The following is a 24,176-nucleotide window of genomic DNA, read 5'->3' on the forward strand; positions in this document are numbered from 1 at the left end:
TATATTTTCTCAAGGAAATCCAAAATCCCGTTGTTAGCAGGAGCTTGCCCTGGCCTACATGTCGGATAACATTAATACGTTACTGGGATTTAAATCAACATCACAATCAGTCTTGACCAAGGAGAGCACTGACTTCATGTCTACTTGCATGGGATTCCTGATTAATCAGGAGACTGAGGTAGGTAGAAAGGCTAAGGATTGAAACTCCCTGGCAGATTAAAACTATGCTGGAATGAGACTTGAATTTGGGATCTTTTGGAGATAAACACTCTGCCAACTAAGCTATCCATGCACAACTCATGACCCATTCTCTCAGCTGTACTTCCCTCCCTCCTTCCAAACTTCACGTAAGTTCTCCTGTGAAACTTCCATGACTAGTACTCTTGGGAGAAAGGATACTGTGAGACATGCCTTGGCCACAGATTGAAGGATGTTTCCAGAATGATTTTTCACTCTGCAACAGAGTGTGCTATGATATGTAACATCCAGGTGGATTAAAACTTTGTGCTAGACTGATACTCGAATTCAATACCTTTGCCTTTTGTGGGCAAGTATCTACCAAATGACCCACCAACACTCACTACCCATCCTCACAGCTTTACTTTTGCCAATACCTCATCTCCTTTAACACAAGTTCTCTTACAAAACTTAAAAGATTAACAGTGGGATATATTCTGAGATTAGAGTAATAAACATTGAGCCAAGAGCAACCTACACTGATCAAGAACTAATACCAATTTACACAGAGTACATCAACAAAGACCTAAATGATAAATAGTCTCTACATAAAAAACCTATAATGGGTGTTTAACACTAGAATGGCAGAGTTTCTGACATTCCTAAACCAGTTGATAGGGATCATTAGTATGTACTTTGTTTTAGTGTTTGTTGATCCTCACCTTTTTTCTAGGAATCAAAATAATTATTTGACATGATAATTACCAATTACTTATTTATTTCAACAACAAAATGTCTCACAAATTTATTGTGGCTAATGCTGACACGTTTCCTAAACTATAGCTTTTCATTTATGAACTATTTGTACAACCTTCTATACACAGTGAGTATATTTGGTCCATATTACTCTCGCATGTGTTCTACACACAGCTTTGTATTATTTTTCACTCAAGTCACTGGAATCTGCTACAGCTCTTACAAGGTGATTTCTGTTTCATTTGCACATTATTCGCACTCGTCATTGTGGCACTTCACACACTGTTTGCTGGCATTGTTCCTTTGCAGAGGCTGATTGGACACTCCCCCCACTTTCTAGGTAATTTCAGTTCCGAATCCTCTTCCTTTGCCTGAGATTCTTGTTTTTCTGTTCTGTTGAACACATTCGCCAGCTGAAGTATGAACTTCTTCCTTTCCATTTTCTTATTCATTACTATGATGTAAATGACCCATGCGTTTATTGCTGCCATGTCCAAGATGTTGTGTAAGACACACACTGCTCATCTCCTACATGCAACCTTTGTGGTACATTTACAGGTCATTTGATCCACCACTTCAACCCCACACTTTGTTGTATTGTAGAATGTTATGGTTTCAGGTTTCTTCTTTCCTTTGTGCTTATTGCTACTTCAGCTTGCAGTGCACTAAGAAGAATATTCTTATCTTTTTTCCCTTGGTATAGAGTCATGTTGCTATCAGTGTTGCTATTATGGCGCAGAATTATGGTGGAGTATATTTCAGCATTGGGCTTCCTTACTTCATTCAGGATTTCATGACAGATCTTGTTCATTGAACCAACTAATGAAGTTTTCTTTTCTTTGAGTTTCTTAGTAAAATGAAGAGATGTAAAAAAGTTATCAGTCATCACATTTCTTCTTTAATTTGCAAATGGCTCCAAGAAAAGCAGAATGATGTACTCTCCAAGTGGTTGCTTCTCTCTATGCGTGTCCTCCTTGATAATGTATGGGAAAGCACTGCATGTGTACTTTGTCTCAACAGCCAACCAGAATCTGAGACCATGTTTGTCTGGTTTGTTGGACATGAATTGATTGAACCTGCAACTTGTTTTGCTTGGTAATAGTTGCTTGTCAATGGTTATTTTCTCCAGGCCAGTAAGAACAAATACTGTTTTCAATTAACTTTCCCCAAATTTTAGTTAGAAGATCGAATTTGTTTGCAACCAGCTTGGGTACACTTTTCATCGAAACAGATAAATCTGAGAAGCTCCTGAAGTCTGTCCCTTGGAATAATGTCCTTCATAAAAGTAGGGACCCATGAGTGAGCCAGAGATCACCCACAGACATACTTTTTGTACAATTGACATCATGAACATATATGGAGTCTATCAGTTTCCCCAGTCTTCAAATGACACAGTTCAGTCAATGTTTTTAGTACTTTCTGAGCATTTGATTCTGTGTATTTCTTTATGCGATGTAGCATTGATTCATCCAAAATACAACAGAAGGCACTTGTTTACTCAGTGGCAAGCATACAGAGTGGGACCTCCTCCCTCCTTCAGAATGTTCACAACCAACCTTCTTCCATCAGATGAAAGATTGGCAATCTCCCACATGGCTCCATCCCTCAAAACTATCTTTGTAGATGCTTCCAACTGTGTCTGCTGTGATGGAAGTCAATTTCTCACTGAACTTTGGAAGTCTCTAAGAGATGTAACACTTCTCGCTGATTAAACATGTTCCAAAATGTGTTTTGTGGACAAAGGTAACTACCTGAATAACACAATATGAACTATGTGATAATGTACAGAAAGTTGAATATTATGAATTATTTAGGAATAAAGGAGATGACTGACTGAAAGGCAGAAATACTGTGTCATTGATAGGCACACAAACAAAAGGTATGTAACTTAGCTAGCTTTCAAAATGCACTTCCTTTATCTAGCTGTAGGATAAACATGCACACAAACACACCCACCCACTCACATTCATGTATGAGCTGGCAGTCGACTGAGCACAATATAGCGAGACAGCCATGTGTGTGTGTGTGTGTGTGTGTGTGTGTGTGTGTGTGTGTGTGTGAGTGCACATCTTTACTACAGCTAGAAAAAGGTAGTGCGTTATGAAAGCTAGCCAAGCTCCAAACCTTTTGTTTGTGTGCCTATTGATGACAGCACCCTGCCTTTCGGTGAGATGTCTCCTTTCTTCCTAAATAATAAAATATAAGCTGCAGTAGACTGGAATTTACAAGTGCCAAGTTGCAACAATAAGCAGCAACACTCTGCATGGCTGCTTAATGTCGCCACTGCTTTGATGGATAATTTACATATATTCAGAAGAGAAATTACAGTGGGGTCAAACTGATCCCTTCCATTGTTCCATGTATATCGAATGAAATGTTGAAGAAAATGTAAATATTTTGTAAATCCTGTAAAGAGGAGAAAAAATTTGGAAAAGTAATATGATTTCATTAACAAAGTAAGTGAACTGGATATGACAATGAAAGAAAATAATATGAAGGTCATTTTGACAACTTCGACCATTCTAGTCTTAAACCAAATCCACACTAGTAATGGATCTGACAGTGTGTGCATGAATAGTTTCTATCATGCTGGAGAGAGTACTGAACAAATGAGTTAATGATCGAAGTGACAGTAGAGGTAGCTGCTGTGATTTCCTGCCACACAACTGGTACTGTTGGTGTATAGTTAAGGCACAATGTAATTGCATTTGGTGAGTAAAATTTATAATGTCTGAGCATGAATGGCATTGAGGCAATCTGCTCAAATTAATGAGCAGGCAAACTGTTTCTAGCAAAAAGGCAGCGAATGCCAGAAGTAAAGCATGTCTCTGTTGGATGACCTGACTGCAAGCTAACAGCTGAGAGAGTGAGGAGGCTGCACTCTGGATTTTTATGACCTTAGAGATGTTGCACTTTGATGACCTTTCAATCCTAAAAAATGGGACTGTTGCCAAACACAAGGAGGGGAAGAGGCCAAGGATTGTCTGTTGTGGCACAGGGAACTCACAGTGCCTGTTACAGACTAAAGTTTCCAGTTCTGCATCAGCTGTATCTATTGAAAACAGTTTGCCTGTATCCATGGCCTCCAACTGGGAAGAGAAGAAGCAGTCTGAAATTTTATGTACTTTTTGATGGTTGTTGCCATTTTGAGCAAGTTATGTACTTTTCTCTGAGTGACCCCATTTAACACCTGATTTCGAATTTCATTTCCTTGGCACCTGGTGACACTTTATTCCAATCTTCCTTCCCTTTAAATTTTTATGAACACTTTGGAAACAAGCAATGTAGGTCCTGCATCACAGGGGTTATATTCTATTAACACAATTGATGTATCACCTATGTCAACAGTTTATCAGCTTTGTAAATGATTTCCAATATTTGCCCTATGTTTGTTATCTGTGAAATGGGTACTCTATGGCACTTGTAAAAATGAATAAATAAAATTTAAAAAAAATTAAAAAAATAAAAGGGGTGAGTGGAGCAATGTCACAAGGAAATCAGACATTTGGTGTTACTTGCTTTGCAGCATTCACATTCACCTTGTTGCCATGCAGAATGCCTCATAATGTCACACACAGCACAACGTGACTCAATTGATGTTTGCTACAAACTAAGTATTTCTTTTCAAAATCACATTAAAATACAGTACTGAAAAAGAAACCTAACTGCCCAGAAGCTGGGAAATAAAAAACTTTCATTTCACAGTTAATAGCATTTGATGTTTGTGCAATTGACTGGCATAAGAATTATTTCTTTTGATGGCAAAACATGAAATTACTGCATGTAGTGACAATGTCAGAACAAAGATCAAGAAAGAAAGAGATGATGAAACCCATCTATATTTTGAATTATAATAAAAAGGCTGCTGTGGCCCACAGGAATCAGCAGTTATTGAGTTACTACCCTTATGAGAAGAAGCAAATGAAGTGGTGGGAGAAAGATTTTTTTTACATTTTTTGGTGATAGTTGTATTTGCAAAGGTTTTATATAAAAAGCTGAGGCCTACTACCAAAATTTATTGAATTTATTACTGAAATGGCAGAGCCTCTGGTGAGCAAAGAAGGCCTGGTGGAATCAACTTCATTTCATTCAAAATATTTCTTCTATAAACTGAGTAAGGGGAAGACATTTTCCTAAAATAATTGATTCAAGTTATAAAAATGTCAAGATGGTCTCAGAGGATATGTAAGGTTTGTGCAGAACAAAGCAAGTGGGATCTGGGAAGTGGTAATAAAAGACACCAGTAGTGCAGTGAAAAATGTGATATTGGACTTTGCTTTCCAAGCTACTTTGAAATTTTTCATATTGGGGCAAACTTCACTGAGTTATATTCAATATAAAGAACAAAAATTCAAATAGTTTTATTTTTATTTCCAGTTAGGAAATAAAAGGTAAAAAATGTTTGTTGTAGAAACAAAACATTTTCATTACAACAAAAAAAAATTGTCACTCATGTAACTGTAGTAACAAGGTAATACATGAAACTGATCCAAGTAAAACAAATATCACTTTATTCATAGACCTCTGAACAATAATGGAAACAAGCCTCTCTTGACTACACACGTTACAAGTCAAAATAATCATACAGATGGTGCATCATAAGTGATACACAGAGCAACTGTTAGCTGTAATATTAATCAACATGACGAAAAGGAAGGTCGGCTATAAATGCCATAGAGCTCTTAGTCAGAGACATTTTAGCAGCATTCGAGGACAATGCTCACACACAGGTAACCTTATGTGATCTGAGTAAAGCCTGTGACTATGTTGACCACTCACTTTAGCTCTATAAACTTGAGTACTATGGAATATGTGATAAAAGTTTAAAACTCATCAAATCATACCTCAATAAAAGGAAACAGGTGGTGAGTTCAGGAAGTCATCTGTCAAACACACTCGAGGTTCAACACCAAGGGCCGCAGGGATCTAAATTGGGACCACTTCTCTTCCATGTACACATAAATGACTTACCAGGAAATATAGACGTAAAGATGTATACGTAAGCAGATTATACAAAGACCCAGCATATGTGGTTCAGTCTATCAAAGACTACAAAAATAGAAAAACAAAAGGCAAAATGTTTAGGTATCATACTTGACAACACTCTAACATGGAACTCTCATGTTGATCACATAGCGGTTAGGTTGTCAAGAGTTATATATTTGTTGAAGAGACTGATGTGCTGTGGACATTTGAGTAGGTAAGGACAGCGTACTTTCCCTTTTTTCAATTTGTTTTAAGATATGGGTTAATACTCTGGGGAAACAGCAGAAAAATAAATGAAATTATGGTGATCCAGAAGAAAGCAATCAGAGTAATGGCTAAGGAAGATACTAGGACATATTGTAAATCACTGTTCATTAAATATAGAATTTTAACAGTTATTAATTTATATATTCTTGACAGCGTTAACTACATACATGCTGAACTACCTAATTTAAGTGTAACAAATCAAAGGCATGACTACTATACAAGAACCTGTACTTCTCTGCTGTTGCCACAAAATAGATTAGCTAAAACTAACAATAGTCATAAGTATATGGCAATTAAAATATATAACAAACTGTCTAAGAATGTGTCAATCAAGCCTGACAAATTATTTAAAGAAAATGTACATAATTTCTTGTTAACTAATCCATTCTATTCATTAGAAGAATTTTTTAAAATGCCCAATATCAACTTAAATATGTAAAAATTTATTTTGTAAAATTAATAGGTCAAGTGAACTGACGAAGTCTATTGCATGTAATAATGCTGAATGACCAATAAAGAATCTGAATCTGTATTGTTACAATAAAGGTATCAATGGGATCAATATATTCAAAATAAGAATCTGAATAATGAATTCCAGTGAAATTCAGTTTAAATAAGAACTTGAGGTTTTTATGTAAGATAAATGTACTTAAAATGAGATAAAAATTTGGTTATTAATGGGAGTAGAGAAACATAACTGATGGAGAGAATCTATCTGCTATGTCGCAAATTCCACAAAACTGAAAGCAACAAAAGTGGTTAGTTCATGAAGAAATTCCAAGAAAACCATCAGTTCTTTCCTAGGTACACTGAACATGTGATGATAGTGGGTTTAGAAAGGAAGGAAGGGAGATTGGGTTTAACGTCCCATTGACATCGAGGTCATTAGAGATAGAGCGGAAGCTCAGATTGTGTCAAGGGCTCGGAAAGAAATCAGCTGTGTCCATCCCAGCATTTGCCTGGAATGATTTAGGGAAATCATGGAAAACCTAAATCTGGATGGCTGGACAGGAAGGGGATTTAGAGGATGGAAGAACTGTTAATGGTAAATGGTATACAACAATGTTTTCTACAAGTTAACTGAAGATAGTGGTGAACACAACTGAAAATCACACATCATCCTTCATCATGATAACGCTGTCACAGAGAATATCAAATATTTGATTCTTTAGGGAAGAAAAACATCAGATTAATCTCTCATTGCCTATAATCCCCTGTTTTATAGTCCAACTTCTTTTTGCCCCCATATCTCAGGCACAATATGTGTTGGCAGCAATTTTCAGTAATTTTCGTCATTCCAAGGAGCTGCTGAATCCTTCAAAACAGAGTTTTTGAGATACCAACAACAAAACTTTAAAAAAAGTTTCTATAATTGCTTCAAACATACGGATATATGTACAAATTATAAAGGTGAATATTATGAGAAACAATATGTACAAAAAAAATTCTCCCACGGCTTTTGTAAAAACTTAAAAAGGCAGCCCTTACACTCCACATACTGTCAGTGCTCCTTCGTCAATGGAAAAACTGGCAGTTACTAGTGTTCCACAAGCAATTACCAAGTAAAACACTAGCATTAACAACACTTGCCCCAGTTTACTGTCTCTACACTTCGTTTCTGTTTGAAGACATTAACTTAAACTAAGCCATCTGAACTGTATCTAACACATGTAGTACTGCCTTCAAAATTCTAGGTGCTCTACCCGATAGAAACCTGTGGTTATGGATGGTTTTACCTTTTATTCACTGCCTTTATTTACCTTATATTACAAAATAATGCTCAGAAACTTATTGGTAGATTAAAACTGTGTGCCAGACCAAGAGTCGAACTTGGGACTTTCGCCTTTCGGGGGCAAGTGCTCTACCGACTGAGCTACCCAAGCATGGCTCATGACCGCCCTCAAAGCTTCAATTCTGCCAGTACCCCACCTCCGCATTGTCCATATTCCCGAGTTCAAGTCTCGGTCCGGCACACAGTTTTAATCTGCCAGTAAGTTTCATATCAGCACACACTTAGCTACAGAGTGAAAAATCTCATTCTGAATGCCGAAGCTCTTTTGCATGTTGGGGAGACATGTAAAAAAAAGGGGAGAGGGGTTAAAGGAAATTGGCCTGAGAATAAAATTTAGTGCATGATGTAGTTAAGGATGTAATGAAGCAGGTAGGACAGTTAGGCAAGTGAAATATATGATAGAAGTAGCACAAAGTTCTTTACTGCACTACAAGAGGCAATAAATAACCAAGATAATGACCTAATGGAAGATAAGTAAATGTAATGGTCGAGTTATGTGCACTGTTTTATTTCCTGCTAAATCTGAATAAATATTAATTTCAAACTGTTGCTAGGTGATATGAGACACCTGGTTTAATGAACTGGCACCAGAAGAGTACAGTATGGGAATTCTGAAGCTCGTGACCAGATATGTAAGAGGTGATCGTTTACAGAAGTGAAGGAAGGTTTATAGATTTTTTATTTTTCCCCAATGAATATTGTGCTTCCCATTTCATATCACTACATGGTCTTTATTTTCTCAGTGATGCTTGCATATCTTCTCAATGTGACAAGCTATAGTGGCTAGCATGGGTGCAGGAAAAATCCAACCATGGCATAGTTTCCTGATCAATGAATCACAGAACACACTGGGATGTAGAGTGAATGGGTATGAGTATTTTAAAAACCACAACACATGATACCTACTGCTTGCCAACGGGGCACTGTTCATACAAGCGGAGAAGGTATTCTCCCGCAGAGAATGCTTACAAGGAAGGAAATGAAGCCACTGATATTGAAGCTGGTGAATGAAACAAAAACATATTGGCCAATCATGTGAATCTATTTATTGGCACCACCACTGATGTGTACCTTTCAGAAAGTCACTTACCACCCTTCCACTTTCAAATTTATCGAAATGGTTAAAGGAACAAACAATTGCTTCTATGGTCTCTCAAAGCAACATAATCGATCCCTTCCATCCAGCGCTGGCCATCTTTGTGGGATGTGTGACGGTTGTTTAGCGACCAATGATCCATCTTCCCAATTTGTTTTCAGTGTCTTGTGGAGTAAATAGTCCATATCATGATCTGCTGGCAGTATCATCACAGTAAAATGGAGTACTAACTGCTGCTAGACTGATGTCTCTAAATTGCTTTCTCATATGTACTTCCACCTCTAAACAGTTCTACTTGGTGAGTGGTTATCTTTCAATTATAACTGACATTTGCTAAGTTCACTAAAATATTTATCCTGATTACTGAAACAAATATGCAGTTATGTATGTTTCTAACAAACTGTCATCACTCCATATGGTTACAGGATAACTGGAAAGTTTCTGCTAAGTACTACAAGACTTTTATAAAGTTTCCACAACTTCGACTGACAACATGGGTCTGTTATATACTTTTAACACACTTCCCACTTAGAACTAATAACAGACTTGCTAATTATATCTAATTTTTACAATTCAAATGTGCATAATATCACCAGACAAACTAAAACTAAATCTTAAGATGAGTGTTCTGATATTTTGTAACATAAAGTATTCATTCCAATGGCGAGTGAGTATCTTAACCTCCAACAAGAAGAAAATATTCTATTTTGAGGTATTTATCTGACTGCTACATTTAAGGTATGATTTTTGAATGTTAATGACCAGCCATTAGGAATGAATCAACTTCTCTATGAGATCTGCACTTATTGCCTCCATGTGATCTTCTTTTTTGTGTACCACATTTATCATCTACCAAGGAATCCACTTCTTTTTGAATAATGCAACAAAGGAAATCTGCTGCCACAAAATGAAGTCTTTCATTAAGGCTTCATCTCTAACCAAAACCAGTACACCTGTTAGTTCTGGATATCAGCTCAAAGCATGAGCTTCACTATCATTCGGTATACATAGCCTGATGAGTTTACCATTTCACCTGCTTAAAAGGAGGATATCTCAGTGATTTGATGCAATGTCTCACAATGAAAACATGTAACTATGCTGAAACTTCTAAATACAGAAAATCTGTGTACCAGCCAGCCAAATTTGGCCCCATGTTTCTTCTGCAGAATTTGTAAATTAATGGGTGATGTAGCACATTTGCAAAATGCTGGTCTTGTATTCAGTAGAATCTGTGTTCAAATCCTAAAGCAGTGATACGTATTTATCTTTGTCAAGGCTTCAGTGATACTCTTCAGATAAAAGAGATGAGTCCTCAGTAAGCATTTCATTTCAGCTGAGAGAGAGAAAAGAAAGAGAGAGAGAGAGAGAGAGAGAGAGAGAGAGAGAGAGAGATGATATGAGACGTGTAGAGACATGGATATCTGATGGAAAAGTTCAAGAAAAGTTCAAATGATTAGTTTCTTCATCATGACTTCCAGCTCAACATTAGACAGTAATACCACTACAGACAAAAAAAATATGGATTACATACACCTTGTGATCAACATTAATGAGGTCCCCACATATATATGACATGACACATGCATATCTGATGATAAAGTTCAAATGATTAATTTGTATACTCTGATTTACAATTAAACATTAATATTACTGCAGGGAAAAAAGTATGACTTACACACATCTTGTAATCAACATTAATGAGGTTCCCACACAGCAACTGAGAAGTTACAACTGGTGGAATAAGAAGTTTCTCATTTCGCCATATTTGGGATTCAGAGGGCATAACTGGCCCTCTAACAATTTCTGCTACTGTGCCCTTCAGTTCAGTTGAATAATTCTTGAAATTATATTTCACTCTCTGGAACAGTTCATAACCATTAAAGAAACCTTTGTATGCATTGCGACTTTACTGTAAAACATAACATTTCATCAATAAAATTTTTTGCAAAGCTGGTGGAATCACTGAAGAGGATAAAATATAACTGCCTATTGTACATTCATTATAATAAACAAGTAGAAAGAAGTCACTGTAAAACCTGTACTTTGCACAGTCTTTTATACACTCCTTATTCATACAGTTTCTTCTTCTCATTATGAAATGTTGGTAAATTCCTGAGGTGAAAATATATGTTAAAAGAGAGGATGAATGGAGATGATGTACTGATTGAATTATTCTTCCATTGCCTTGAGAAGATAGCTGAAAATGTAGTTATCTATATAACATGAGGTGTGCTGACTCATAAAGACTACAAAAACTTTGGTTAGCTTACAATCTAAGTGAAGAAGTTAAGTAGAGAAATTATGAGCAATGCCACACTGCATGGCTCGCTATGCTGTTTATCTCTGTCATTTTGTGTGTGCATATGTGTGTTTGTGTTAGGTTTCTACTCACCATATAGCGGAGATGCTGAGTCCCAGGTAGGCACAACAAAAAAAGATTCTCACATTCCATCCTGGATTTTCCATTGTTTGTATTATGTTTGAGTGTCTTCGTTTACATATGTTTGGCAATATTTCCACTGGTAGGCACACACCATCACAGGGGTATTCTTTGAGGTGTGATCGAAAAGTAACGAGAATTTTTTAACTTCTTGGGCTTTCATACATCCAATTTTCAAAAAACAAATTTACCCTGTTAGTACATATGTTCCTGACGTATGTTTGCCTTTTCCATTGATTTGAGTATTTAGTTTACTGTTGGCAGCTCAAAAGGTTATACGTGTTTTCGAGCGCTTGGCAAATTTTTACTTTCGAAAAAGATGGATCAAAGAATTTGTATTAAAGTTTGCTTGAAAAATGGAATGAAATGCAGCACATCATTCGAAATGTTGACTGTGGCTTTTGACGAGTCTACAACGAGTAAGACAGGAGTTTACAAGTGGTATAATGGTTTCAAAGAGGGCCAAGAAGACACAATCATTTTTTTCAATGGGCATAAAATGTTGAATTTTGATCACAAGCAATGTAGACATTACTCAGTAACTGGTGAATGAAGCCAACATTGATCCAGTACTTCTAAACAAGGTTATATGTACATCTACATCTAGACCCTGCAATCCACTGTGAGGTGCATGGCAGACCAGCTAAGAAAAAATTCTGCTGCAGATGATAATAGAAGAATAGGTGCAGTCGGGAAAAGAAAAGCAGTACTTCCAGCACATCTGAATGATTTTTTTATTGACAAGGTAAAAGTAAGTGATCAATTAAATATGCCTAAGTCTAACAATATGCCAAAGCCTAACAAACCCTTTAATTTCATGCTGATTCTTCAAAATGTCCAATCATTGCTAAACAAATTAAGTGAAGTTGAAATTTTATGTACTGATGAGCTAATAAACGTTTCTGTAGTGTGTATAACTGAACACTGGCTGCCTAAAGATGCAATGTCAGTCACAAAACTTGCAGACTTCAATCTTTCTTCATCATTTTCTAGAATTAAATCCAGTCATGGAGGGTCATGTATATTTGTTAAAAGTGGCATTGATTATTGTAACATAAAACCCATTGAACAGTTAGCTGAAGAGAAAATTTTTGAAGTATCCACAGTTGAACTCTCTGCATTAAAATTAATAATCATCTGTGTATATAGGAGCCCTGATGGGAACTTAAATGATTTCTGTCACCAGCTAGAAGCAGCTTTAAATACTGTAAAAAAACTTCAACAAAACAGTGCTCATATGTGGAGATTTTAATATAGATTTTCATAGAGTTTCAAGAAATATCAAAAGACCAGCAAAGCTTGATGACCCTACTGGAAACATATAACATAAAAGCCACTATAGACTCTCCTAAAAGAGTTACACCAACAACTAGCTCAACAATTGATCAGATATTAATAAACACAAATGTAAATCACAATTTCTGTGCCGGAAATCTTAATACTGGCTTCAGTGATCACTATGCACAGTTTATTGCTTTGCACACCCCAAGTGAAAGAACTGAGTTTGAAAAATTCATGGAAATCTTCATGTCATACTTTGAAGCTGCATTTCCATTAAAAAAGCAAAAATGTCAACCTAACTTCAAAAAGAACAAATGGATTACAACAGGTATTAGAATATCTTGTGCAGAGAAAAGAAGATTACACACTATAGCAAAACACAGAACATGCCTCATGAATTTCATTTGTACCTGAAGAATTACAAGAGGATCCTCAAAAATGTTGTAAGGAAAGCTAAAACAATGGCAAATGACAAATACATTGAAAATTAAAAAAACAAATCTAAAGCTATATGGGAAGTTATGAAAAATCAAACAACAAGTGAAACTAAACAATATAAAAATATGAACTTATGTTATGAAGGACAAATGATTTCTTGCGCAACAGAAATTTTAGGGACCTTCAACAACTATTTTGCAAACGTAAGTGAACAGTTGGTGAGTGGACTGGAAGAACACAACAAAATACCACCTCCATCATGCAATAGTGTGAGAAATGTGTCTACATCTTTGTTCCTTTCACCCACAAATTCTAAAAAAAATTTATCAGTTATAAAAACCTTGAAAATGGGGTACTCATGTGGAATTGATGGAATACCAGATGCAATTATTAAAAAATGCTGTCTTGCCCTAGCTGAACCCTTGAGACATTTGTGCAACAGCTCACAAGCATCAGGAACCTTCCCATCATGCTTAAAAACAGCAAAGAAGAATGTGTTTCAAATTATAGACCAATAGCCCTACTGCCTGTATTTTCTAAAATTTTAGAAAAAGTTTTTTTATAAGAGATTGTCTGATTTCCTAAATAAAAATAAAATTCTCTCTCCTTCTCAGCATGGCCTCAGGAAAGGCCATTCAACTAAAAGTGCGATATTGGAGTTTCTTAATGAAATCTATACTAAACTGGATGCAAGTGAGTTTGTGACAGGCATGTGTCTTGATTTATCTAAAGCTCTGACGTCATTGACCATAATGCCCTACTGCAGAAGCTTGGCCAGTTAGGAATTAGAGGTATATCCAATGTGGCTCAAGACATACCTATGTGGTCGCAAACAGGTAGTTGAAGTGCAATATACTGACCATAACAAAATCAGCTACAACTATTCAGGATATGAAAATGGAGAAATATGGTGTCCCTCAAGGATCAGTATTAGGACCCATTCTGTTTCTCCTCTATGTCAATGATCTTATGTACAACAAGTAGTGCCAAACTACCCTCCAATTTGCAGGCGATACAAGCTTCCTTATTAGTGGCAAAACAAAAGAAAAACTAAAAGATTCCACTATCCAAACAATGAACAGTGTAGAACAGTGGTTCAGCTACAACAAGCTAATTATAAACAAAGAAAAGACAGCAGCACTGAACTTCTATAATGCAAAAGGAAGACACCACCCAAACATAGAAATAGAACTTAGGGACAGAGTTCTTGAAAGTGTTGATAGCACTAAATTTCTGGGACTCTGGCTCCAGAACAACACAAAATGGGAGGTACAAATTGAATATTTGCAAAGAAAACTAAGCATAACCTGTTACATGATACGGCTCTTAAAAACTTGTTGCAGCAAAGCCAACCTGTTAAATGTATACTACTCCTATGTGCATTCTGTAATTAAATATGGCATAATCTTCTGGGGCAATACAACAACAAATATTAAACTTTTCAGGATGCAAAAGAGAATACTAAGAATTATTGAAGGGGTAAACAATATGAAATTGTGCAGACCCATATTCAAAAACCTGTTAGTTCTTCCTCTTCCTTGCATTTTTATCTACAAAACATCAGTTTTCATCAAACAATATATCGATAGACACCCAGATATCTTATTAAAAAATGAAGATATACATGCACACAATAGAAGGCAAAAATCTTACCTTCATGTGAAACAGGTGAGAACATCATTGTGCCAAAAGGGCACACTACATACTGGGATAATAATTTTCAATAATCTGCCTAAACATATTAAATCAATGGGTAAACTACCTGTTAAACAATGAACAGTGAAGGCTGAAGTAAAGGCATATTTAATTGATCATTGCTTTTACAGTCTGACAGAATATATAAAAGCCAAACAACAAAAATAAAGATGCATTATTAATATTCTACTTTGTATGTTGCCTGTTAACGTTTATGAATCTGTGCTAAATTACCTGAATATCTAGTCCTTAAGATTGCATTACAAACTGTATTTTATCTTGTAAATACCTAACCATGTCCAATATCCTTGTATATATTAGATACATATAGGATTTGAAGGACTAAATAAATAAATAATACACAAATAATTAATTAAAAACAAGGGTATATGGGTATGACATCGAAGCTGCCTGAAGAGCCATGACTAAAAAAAAAAAAAAGACTTGTTTGATCACAAGTTCTCAATGTTTTCTTTGAATACAATGGGATACTGCATCACGAATTGCTGTCTTATGGTCATATTATCAATCAGAAATACTACCTGGAAGCTATGTGCCATTTGTGTGAATCAATCCGAAGAAAATGACCAGAATTGTGGCAAAACAACTCGTGGAAATTGGTTCATAATAATGTTTATACCGTAATGCTTGTTTGCTATTTTTTGGGAGAAAACAAAACCATTATGATCCCTCAGCCACCGTATTTGCCAGACGTGGTCCCCTGCAAGTTCTTTCTATTCCCCAGGCTTAAAGAGATCCATGAAAGGATGTCATTTTGCCACCATTGATAAGATAAAAAGAGAATTTCTGAAGGAGCTGAACACCATAACAAAAAGTGAGTTCCAGAAATGCTTCGAACATTGGAAAAAGCACTGGCACAAGTGTATTAAATCTGAGGGGATTACTTTGAAGGGGACAAAGCTGATAAATAAATAAAGATTCTTTAAGAAAAACGAATATTCCCATTATCTTTTGATCACACCTTGTATTTGTACCAGCAAGTGAAGTATCTGACATAATTAAGTGATATTGTAACTAAACAATCTAATTCATGTTTTGTAAGTCAGTTATAACTTACTAACACAATAGCAAAAACCAGAAATGCCAAATTCTTTTCTAACTGAATGGATTTGGAGTAAGAATTGAACATACATTTCCGAAAATTCTTCAAGTATGCCAAAGTAAATTTCAGTATACATTACAATTATGTACCACAATTAGCTGATGCAGACTGAAATAAGTTGTTATTCCTCACAAGCAAAATACTTTATATATGGAAGAAAAGAGGAAATTATGATGGATGCATTAGTTTTCGAATGAAGAAAAACAAAATGAGAAAATGAAAGTAATAAACAGTAGATCAAATCAAAAACAGATTTAGTAGCAGTAATCAAGTGCCCTGATAAACTGATGTCTTTACAAAACTTCTGTAACCTACTACAGGTACTGCTGTACAAAGGAATATTGCTAATGCAGCTGCAGTGACACCACCTGACATCACTATGGAAACTGAATAGATGGCACAATACTACTGTTGACTGCCCTGGCACCAACAACCAAATGATATTTATCATCTGGAGCACCTTATGATAATACCACACCATACTCCTACATATAAACTGGCCCAGGGCCAGTCTTTGTTAGTTTTATGCTACCAGTGAACTGTGTGCCCATTGGTATATAGTCTGGTTTATGGTGCTTACATTGTGGACTCTGGTAGTTGTTATTAGGAGAACAGTGACACTGCATTAACCTGGAATTGAACTGGATTGGTTTCCCTAAGACAACTTATACAGGTATATAAGTATACAGTAACAAATCTCAAACTGGCAAATAAATTGTGGTGAGTCCCCGCTAGTCTGTGTCTAACTGCCTTTACAAAAGTGACAACAACTTGGGAGCTGTGACACGCAAATTGGACTTTGAACATTTTTGCAATTAGATAAGAGAGTGATTCCTTTAAACTTTGGAAGAACTACAACGACTACTACTGCAAACTACACAGTGTTCTCACATGCTAGTGGCAGCAATATTACAGGCACTTCAAGTGTTAGTGAGTGTAATAGGTGCATCTTCCATGACACTCACTGTCTATGGATCTTCCACAATTTAATGAGCAAAGTTAAGAGAAGGATGCTTACTGCCAACAATGCAGATATAAAAAGCCATGTCTCCGCAATATCCTTTCTTTCAGGAGTGCTAGTTCTGCAAGGTTCGCAGGAGAGCTTCTGTAAAGTTTGGAAGGTAGGAGATGAGGTACTGGCAGAAGTAAAGCTGTGAGTACCAGACGTGAGTCGTGCTTCGGTAGCTCAGTTGGTAGAGCACTTACCCGCGAAAGGCAAAGGTCCCGAGTTCGAGTCTCGGTCGGGCACACAATTTTAATCTGCCAGGAAGTTTCATATCAGCGCACACTCTGCTGCAGGGTGAAAATCTCATTCTGGAAACATCCCCCAGTCTGTGGCTAAGCCATGTCTCCGCAATATCCTTCCTTTCAGGAGTGCTAGTTCTGCAAGGTTCGCAGGAGAGCTTCTGTAAAGTTTGGAAGGTAGGAGAAGAGGTACTGGCAGAAGTAAAGCTGTGAGTACCGGACATGAGTCGTGCTTCAGTAGCTCAGTTGGTAGAGCACTTGCCAACGAAAGGCAAAGGTCCCGAGTTCGAGTCTCGGTTGGGCACGCAGTTTTAATCTGCCAGGAAGTTTCATATCAGCGCACACTCCGCTGCAGAGTGAAAATCTCATTCTGAATGCAGTTATAGTTTATGACATGCAAAATTTCTGACACGGAAAGACAAAAGGTCATGTTCTTGACAAGACATCCCAAACTGTATTATCTAATACAGAAACTAGACCTGTTAATGAATCCAGTGTAACTTGTTGCCTAGAATATTTTCTTTGTCGTTAGAACATTTTTAGGCAAAGAAACACAGTTTTGCAGGTATGTAAAACTTTGGCAGTGGAAAAATGGCCCCAGTCAACCGTATGTAGACCAGACTGCTGACCTACAGATATTGAAATTTTAAACGTTTGTGTGGGGAGAACTATGAAGACGCATAAATCAGGGATCCTGTTGTGTGTCTATTTCTAGATCCAGAGGTGAGGAAAATGCACAGAGGAAATCCAATCCTTCTCTGATGGAAGTAATCTGAATAGCTGAAGCCAATGAAACTTTCCATGTAGCTCAGAGTTTATTCATGATTACAGGAAGCATTTTGGCAGTCTGCGTGTGCCCTCATTACGACACAGCAGGCCACAGGTCTGAATAAAATCGGATGCTTGCTAAAGGTATCTTGAACCAGTTTTGATGCAAATATGCACCAACCTGTGAAGTATGCCAAGTGAGTCGTAAATCTATGGAAGTACAGACTTCTTAATATGCAACCCAACAAATGTAGTTAGATGTGTTTGTAGACACACACACAGTGAAGTTTTTCCTTGATACTGCTGCTTCTTAGTCCTTGCTAAACAAAACCACTTACTTAATTGAATGAATTGGATACTGCTGTAATGTGATCCACAAGAATTGCTTATTTAAATTTTATTTGGCACTACTGTTTTTGAGGAACAACTCATTGTCAAGAGGTACGTTTTAAGATCTTAAATGTTATTTCTGAAATATTATGTTATAACATATTGCCTGAGAATGGGCCGTCACTCAAAAGCGGTTGCAGCAAATAAAATATATAACAAAGCAGCTGTACAAATTATTCTGAACTTACACAAACATCTTACTGACATTTGGAATACTGAGAAGTTACCAGAGGAATGGAATGTTGCAATAATCCATCCACTACACAAAAAAGGAGATAGATTGGATCCAAATAATTATAGGGGTATATCCCTGCTGGATATTACTTTTCCAAGGTTCTGTATTTCAGAATTCATGAACTGCTTGATGGTAAACTAGGTGAATATCAAGGAGGCTTTCGTCCAGGACAAAGCTGTTCTGATCAAATTATTAGTCTCAAATGGATAATGAAACATCAAAGGGTCAGGGACAAGAAACTAGTGATCACATTTGTCAATTTTAAAAAAAGCCTACGATAGTATCCATCGTGAATCTCTACTGTCAATTCTTAAAGAATTTGGTTTACATCAGAAACTTGTCAACCTCGTTGCAGTCACCCTTCGAAATACTAAAGCTAGAGTAAGGTTGAGAAATGAATTCTCTGAACCTTTTGAGATTCATATTGGCCTTCAAGAAGGCCATGGATTGTCTCCATTATTGTTCAATTGTGTGCTGGGGAAAATCATGCGTGAATGGAACAAGACATGCCCACCATCTGTTAAGATTGGATGAAAGATTCAACTTAACCACCTTGCATTTGCAGATGATTTGGCACTGTTGGCAAACAATATTGAGAAAGCAAAGGTTCAGATAGAACAACTAGAACGATTAGCGGCAAAGGTCGGACTGCAAATTTCATTTGAGAAAACAGAAATGATGCCCAGCTTCCCAGTTGACACATCCCATATCATACCCCACAATGATCAAAAAATTTTGGTAGTAGAAAAGTTTAAATATCTTGGTGAGTTATTACCTACAATTTTAATGAAAGAGCATCAATAGATAGTAGAACATTAAAACTTCAGCGAGCACAGAGAACCACGTGACAACATACAAAAAACGATCTCTCTCAATAAATGCTAAATTTCGACATTACTCCTCCATCGTTAAACCGAAAGCAAAATATGCAAGTGAAACACTATTCAGACTAAATACTCAAGCAACAACTGACAAATTGCAGAAAGTTGATAGAAGAATACTCCGAACAATTATCAGTAAGAAACACCAAGTTAATGGGCAGTGGAGACTTTTGCCCAATTCAGAAGTGTATAAAGAAAGTGAATCCATTATTGATACAATGCGGAAAAGAAGGATTGCATTTTTCGCCCACATATCTCACCTACCAGATACTAGAATCCTGAAGCAGCTTTCTGACTGCTTATGGAACAGTAAAACCAAAAACATCTGGTTTAAAGAAGAACAAAATGATCTGGATGAACTGGACATCACCACACACCAAATACACACAGCTGGCATTCAAACCATCAGAATGGAAGAAGTATGTCATTACTGCAGAAGAACGAGCAGCCAGATTACAGAGAATGAAGAAGTTTTGGGAAACGAATAAATTGCTAACTGCTAAGACTTGAACTTAATTATTGTAGACTCTGTTGTATTATGTTTGATTTTAGTGCTCCCGTATGGGTGTAAACCATGTAAATAAATAAATAACAAAGCAGCTGTGATGAATTTTATTACAATAGTAGGCATTTCAGACAATTTATTGAGGCTGCAGAACAGTATACATAAGAAATATCCACTTAGTGTAGTTTAGGGTTGCCACCCTCACAGATAGATGAAACAAACCTCTGGGACTATGTATGCAATCATGTGCTCTTGCTGGAATGACTTCAAGTTTTACTCACAATTAAGTCACCCATCCAGTAAATTTCCTTGTGACAGCGACACCAAAGTGTACAATGTTTTGGTATAGACTCTTTCCACTCCTTTGGATGTATGGTTCATGAAACATTATACACTATGCAATCCAAATTGACTAGTACTGCCCTACGACTTTCTATGATAGATATGCTCAAATTTTCTCACCTGGATTAGGGAAGGCAACTGACTTTGAAGTTAACATACTCTTAAGGTAATGGCTGCCCCGCACTTTATTAAAGCTTGCCCTGTGCATCTGTCTTGTCTGTAAAGGAAATCTTAAAAAAGAACTGGACAGACTGACTAATGAAGACATGTTAATGTCTATTCTAGTGGGTCAACCCACTGATCAAGAGTACCGAAACCCAATGAAACCTAAAGACTTTGTGGAGATTCCAAAGTAATGGTAAGTGCACAGTCAGAACTGTAAACTTATTCCCTAACAACTCTGGACAAACTCTTTGGAAAATTGAGTCACAGCACCATATTCAGTACAATAAAGCTCACTTTTCAAATTCTCTTGGATGCAGGATGACGAGCTTACCATACAACCTCTACCATTGAATTGGTTGCCTTTCGAAATCTTCTCAATCACTGATGTATTCCAGTATTTTATAGATCAATCACTAAAAGGTATTCATAACTTTGCTACATTCCTTGGTGATACTTTGGTTACACATGCAACCCCAGAGGACCACCTCCACAACCTCGAGCTGTGGTTCCAGAGGCTGGCAGCAAAGGGACGAAAATGCAACTTGTGCATATCTTTTTTCATGCAACCATCCTTGACATATTCAGTATTGAACTGCTCAGCCAACAGATCCAAACAAATGGGACATTATACTGCAGCTGCCACCCACAAGGAAATGGCGTCCGATGCTACACCTAATGTGCTCTGTGGTTTTCTAGCTACTTACAAGACACTCTGAATGCCACAATCCAGTGGAGCAACTTAAGGGCTTTCCTCAACAACACCAACTATGACCTATTGCACCACTGCCAGTGCATGTCATTGTTGAGGACTCTTCCAGATGGGCGTCCCTGGTAGGAGCCCTATAGTTTGCACCCAACCTGGATCTGCGTGACAATCTCTGTGTGCCATAGATTTATGATTTATACAGTGTCCTCTGCCTATAGTCTTCAGTGGTACTAACAAACTCAACTTTTGCCCCCACAATTCTGCCCAGAAATCACTTCACCCTGCAGTCCCATCGGGAATTGCACTGTCAGCGCATTCAGCTGTGGCGCCCATCAAAACCAATCCACCCACCATCTAGCCATGGATCACCTATATTTTTCTCCCATGTTGGTTGCTGCTGGGTGGAAAGGGATGTAGTGGCACCAATTTTTGTCAATACGGAAACTGAGTAGCTGACCCAAAATGCAACAAATGAACTGCCCACTAATCAGTATATTGGGTTTAGTTTACAGAGTTTACATTGCAGACTCTAGTTTTTATTGGTGGAAGTCTGATAATGTGTGAACTGAACTTAGACTGAATGACTTAAACAAATTTGCAAATAAATAATAGTGAATATGTGCTAGTTCATAACTCACCTTTGACAAGAGCTGACTAATGAACAAAGGACAATCCACAGAGTTTCTGCCAGTGTTTAGAGACCACATGAGAGAGAACTTCAGGTGTGCATTCCCAGGGGTATTTCTAGTGCCTTAAATATGTGAGACTTGAATTGTTGTTTTATCTCATCCATGACATGCTGAAATGTTTGTGCTGGACTACAAAGTCCTTATGGGATTCAGGCAAATTAAAATAGTCTGAATGGTGTGCAAACAGTAATAATTGGAGGTCCTACAGAGCTGAAGAAGCAAATGAGACTGACTGTTTAAAGTCTCTGGTTGCCATAGATACTTACGTCTAAGTCCTCAATGAGCAAGATGGTGTAGTGGTCTGGGACTGTATCAGCTTTTAATTGTCTCTGCCACAAGGGCACTGCCCCTCAAGATGTTTTGACTCTCTCTGACACTGGTGATAGTGTCTTCACCTTTCAAAGTTCCTATTAACACTAGAACCGCAGCTGGGTCACTCGTGACCCTCTTGATAATTCCTTTGTTTGTCACTCTTTTGTATTACTGCCTAGAGCATTACATTTCTGTGACTTTTTATAAAATAAGGTAATTAGTGATTATACTTCATTTCACATTTTATAGTGAAAACATAAAAGAAAAATATGAAGATTCACCTAGAACTGCGGAAGGGTCAGTTCTGATCTGCCTGGTGCACTCGTTATAACAATTGTATTTTTCATGTAGCTCCATGCCTATTGTTAGAGTGTGTTTGGTCAACAATTGCAAAACTCGTTTTTACTTCACTTCCGGGCGACGTTCCAGTTTTCAGCAGGGGACGAGAGGGAGAGAGGTTCAAATGAGTCTGACCTTGTATGCAGATATTGCGCACCCAGAGTTTTGTGCCATGAAAACGGGTTTAGTAGTGCATTCTGTCTGTGTAGATAGTGCTTGTAACTTATGAATATATTATGGCCAAATTTCTATTCTACGCACAGCAGAGGACATTATAAATGCTCTAAATGAGATTTTAGATGATGAATCTGAAGGCGAACTGCCGAAGTCTTTATCTGAGGAAGAATTTCCAACGCCAATAGCTCCGGATTCTTCATCAGAAGAGACGAGAAAGGTATGCTTGTTTATGTGTTTGTTTTATAATAATTTTTGTTTACATGTATGTTGCGTAGACATTAATTTCAATTGCAACACTTATGTTTATACTTTGTTTCGTGTTGAGTTTTTACAAGTTATGTATTACATTTATGAAGGTGGTTTTTGTTCTAATATTATACAATATATTCAAAATTAAATTTCTTTCTAATACGTATCACTACTATTACAGGAACAGCTGCCATAAAGACTAAGTCAACTCGAGGAAGTGGACGTCCTCAAGGTCGGCGTGGACAACAAAATGCCCAGGGTTCTGGACTACTTCAGTTTCCTTCAGGTAGCGATATTGTAGCACCCGATGGAACAACCTGGAAAGTTGGAGTAATAGGTGACTGTTCAGCTGGAAGATATGGACAACAGAATGTTTTCAAAGATAGGACAGGACGGCCATGGTGGCCGTGCGGTTCTAGGCGCTGCAGTACGGAACCGCGGGACTGCTACGGTCGCAGGTTTGAATCTTGCCTCGGGCATGAATGTGTGTGATGTCCTTAGGTTAGTTAGGTTTAAGTAGTTATAAGTTCTAGGGGACTGATGACCTAAGATGTTAAGTCCCATAGTGCTCAGGGCCATTTGAACCATTTTGATAGGACAGGACCATCTCTGCAAGCAAAACTAAATGTGAATGAGACCTGTTACAGTGCATGGCATCTAATGATAACGAACAAAAGTTTGAAACACACTGTAAAATGTACAGAAACTGAAGCACGCCATGTACTGATCTCAGATGAGTGGACTATAAAAATTGAAGAACTGGAAGCTTTTATAGCTATATTGTACGTCCATGGTGCTATTTGAGATAAGAGCTAAGAACTAGGCACATTGTGGTCAGTGAAGTGGGGAAATAATTTTGTGAAATTAACAATGGCTCGTGACATATTCAGAGAGATAATGTATTATCTCAGATTTGACATTAGATCCACAAAATCAGAATGACTAAGAGGAGACAAGTTTGCTTTGGTATCAGAAATCTGGAATGAGTTCATTGCGAATGCATACTCTAGCTACATACCGGGTCCATATATAACAATCAACGAACAGCTTTTTCCTTTAAAGTGCCGTTGCAGATTCACGCAGTTTATGGCCTCAAAACCGGACAAATATGGGCAAAAGTAT

The 24,176-nt window shown here is 37.2% G+C and overlaps 1 protein-coding gene across 4 annotated transcripts in view; it reads right to left on the reverse strand.

Annotated features, from left to right (window-relative positions):
• LOC126272516 (arrestin domain-containing protein 1-like) overlaps positions 1 to 24,176 on the reverse strand; it is a 151,775-nt gene that overhangs the window by 71,161 nt on the left and 56,438 nt on the right. For 3 of the 4 annotated variants that reach the window (XM_049975418.1, XM_049975422.1, XM_049975419.1), the window contains one exon: positions 10,750 to 10,932. The exons of the other annotated variant lie outside the window; for it this stretch is intronic. In XM_049975418.1, the coding sequence (XP_049831375.1) occupies positions 10,750 to 10,932 (183 nt within the window). The remainder of the gene's footprint in view (positions 1 to 10,749; positions 10,933 to 24,176) is intronic. 4 annotated transcript variants of the gene reach the window in all.

The sequence above is a fragment of the Schistocerca gregaria genome, chromosome 5 (genome assembly GCF_023897955.1).
Source record: "Schistocerca gregaria isolate iqSchGreg1 chromosome 5, iqSchGreg1.2, whole genome shotgun sequence".
In the NCBI taxonomy this organism is placed as follows: domain Eukaryota; kingdom Metazoa; phylum Arthropoda; class Insecta; order Orthoptera; family Acrididae; genus Schistocerca; species Schistocerca gregaria.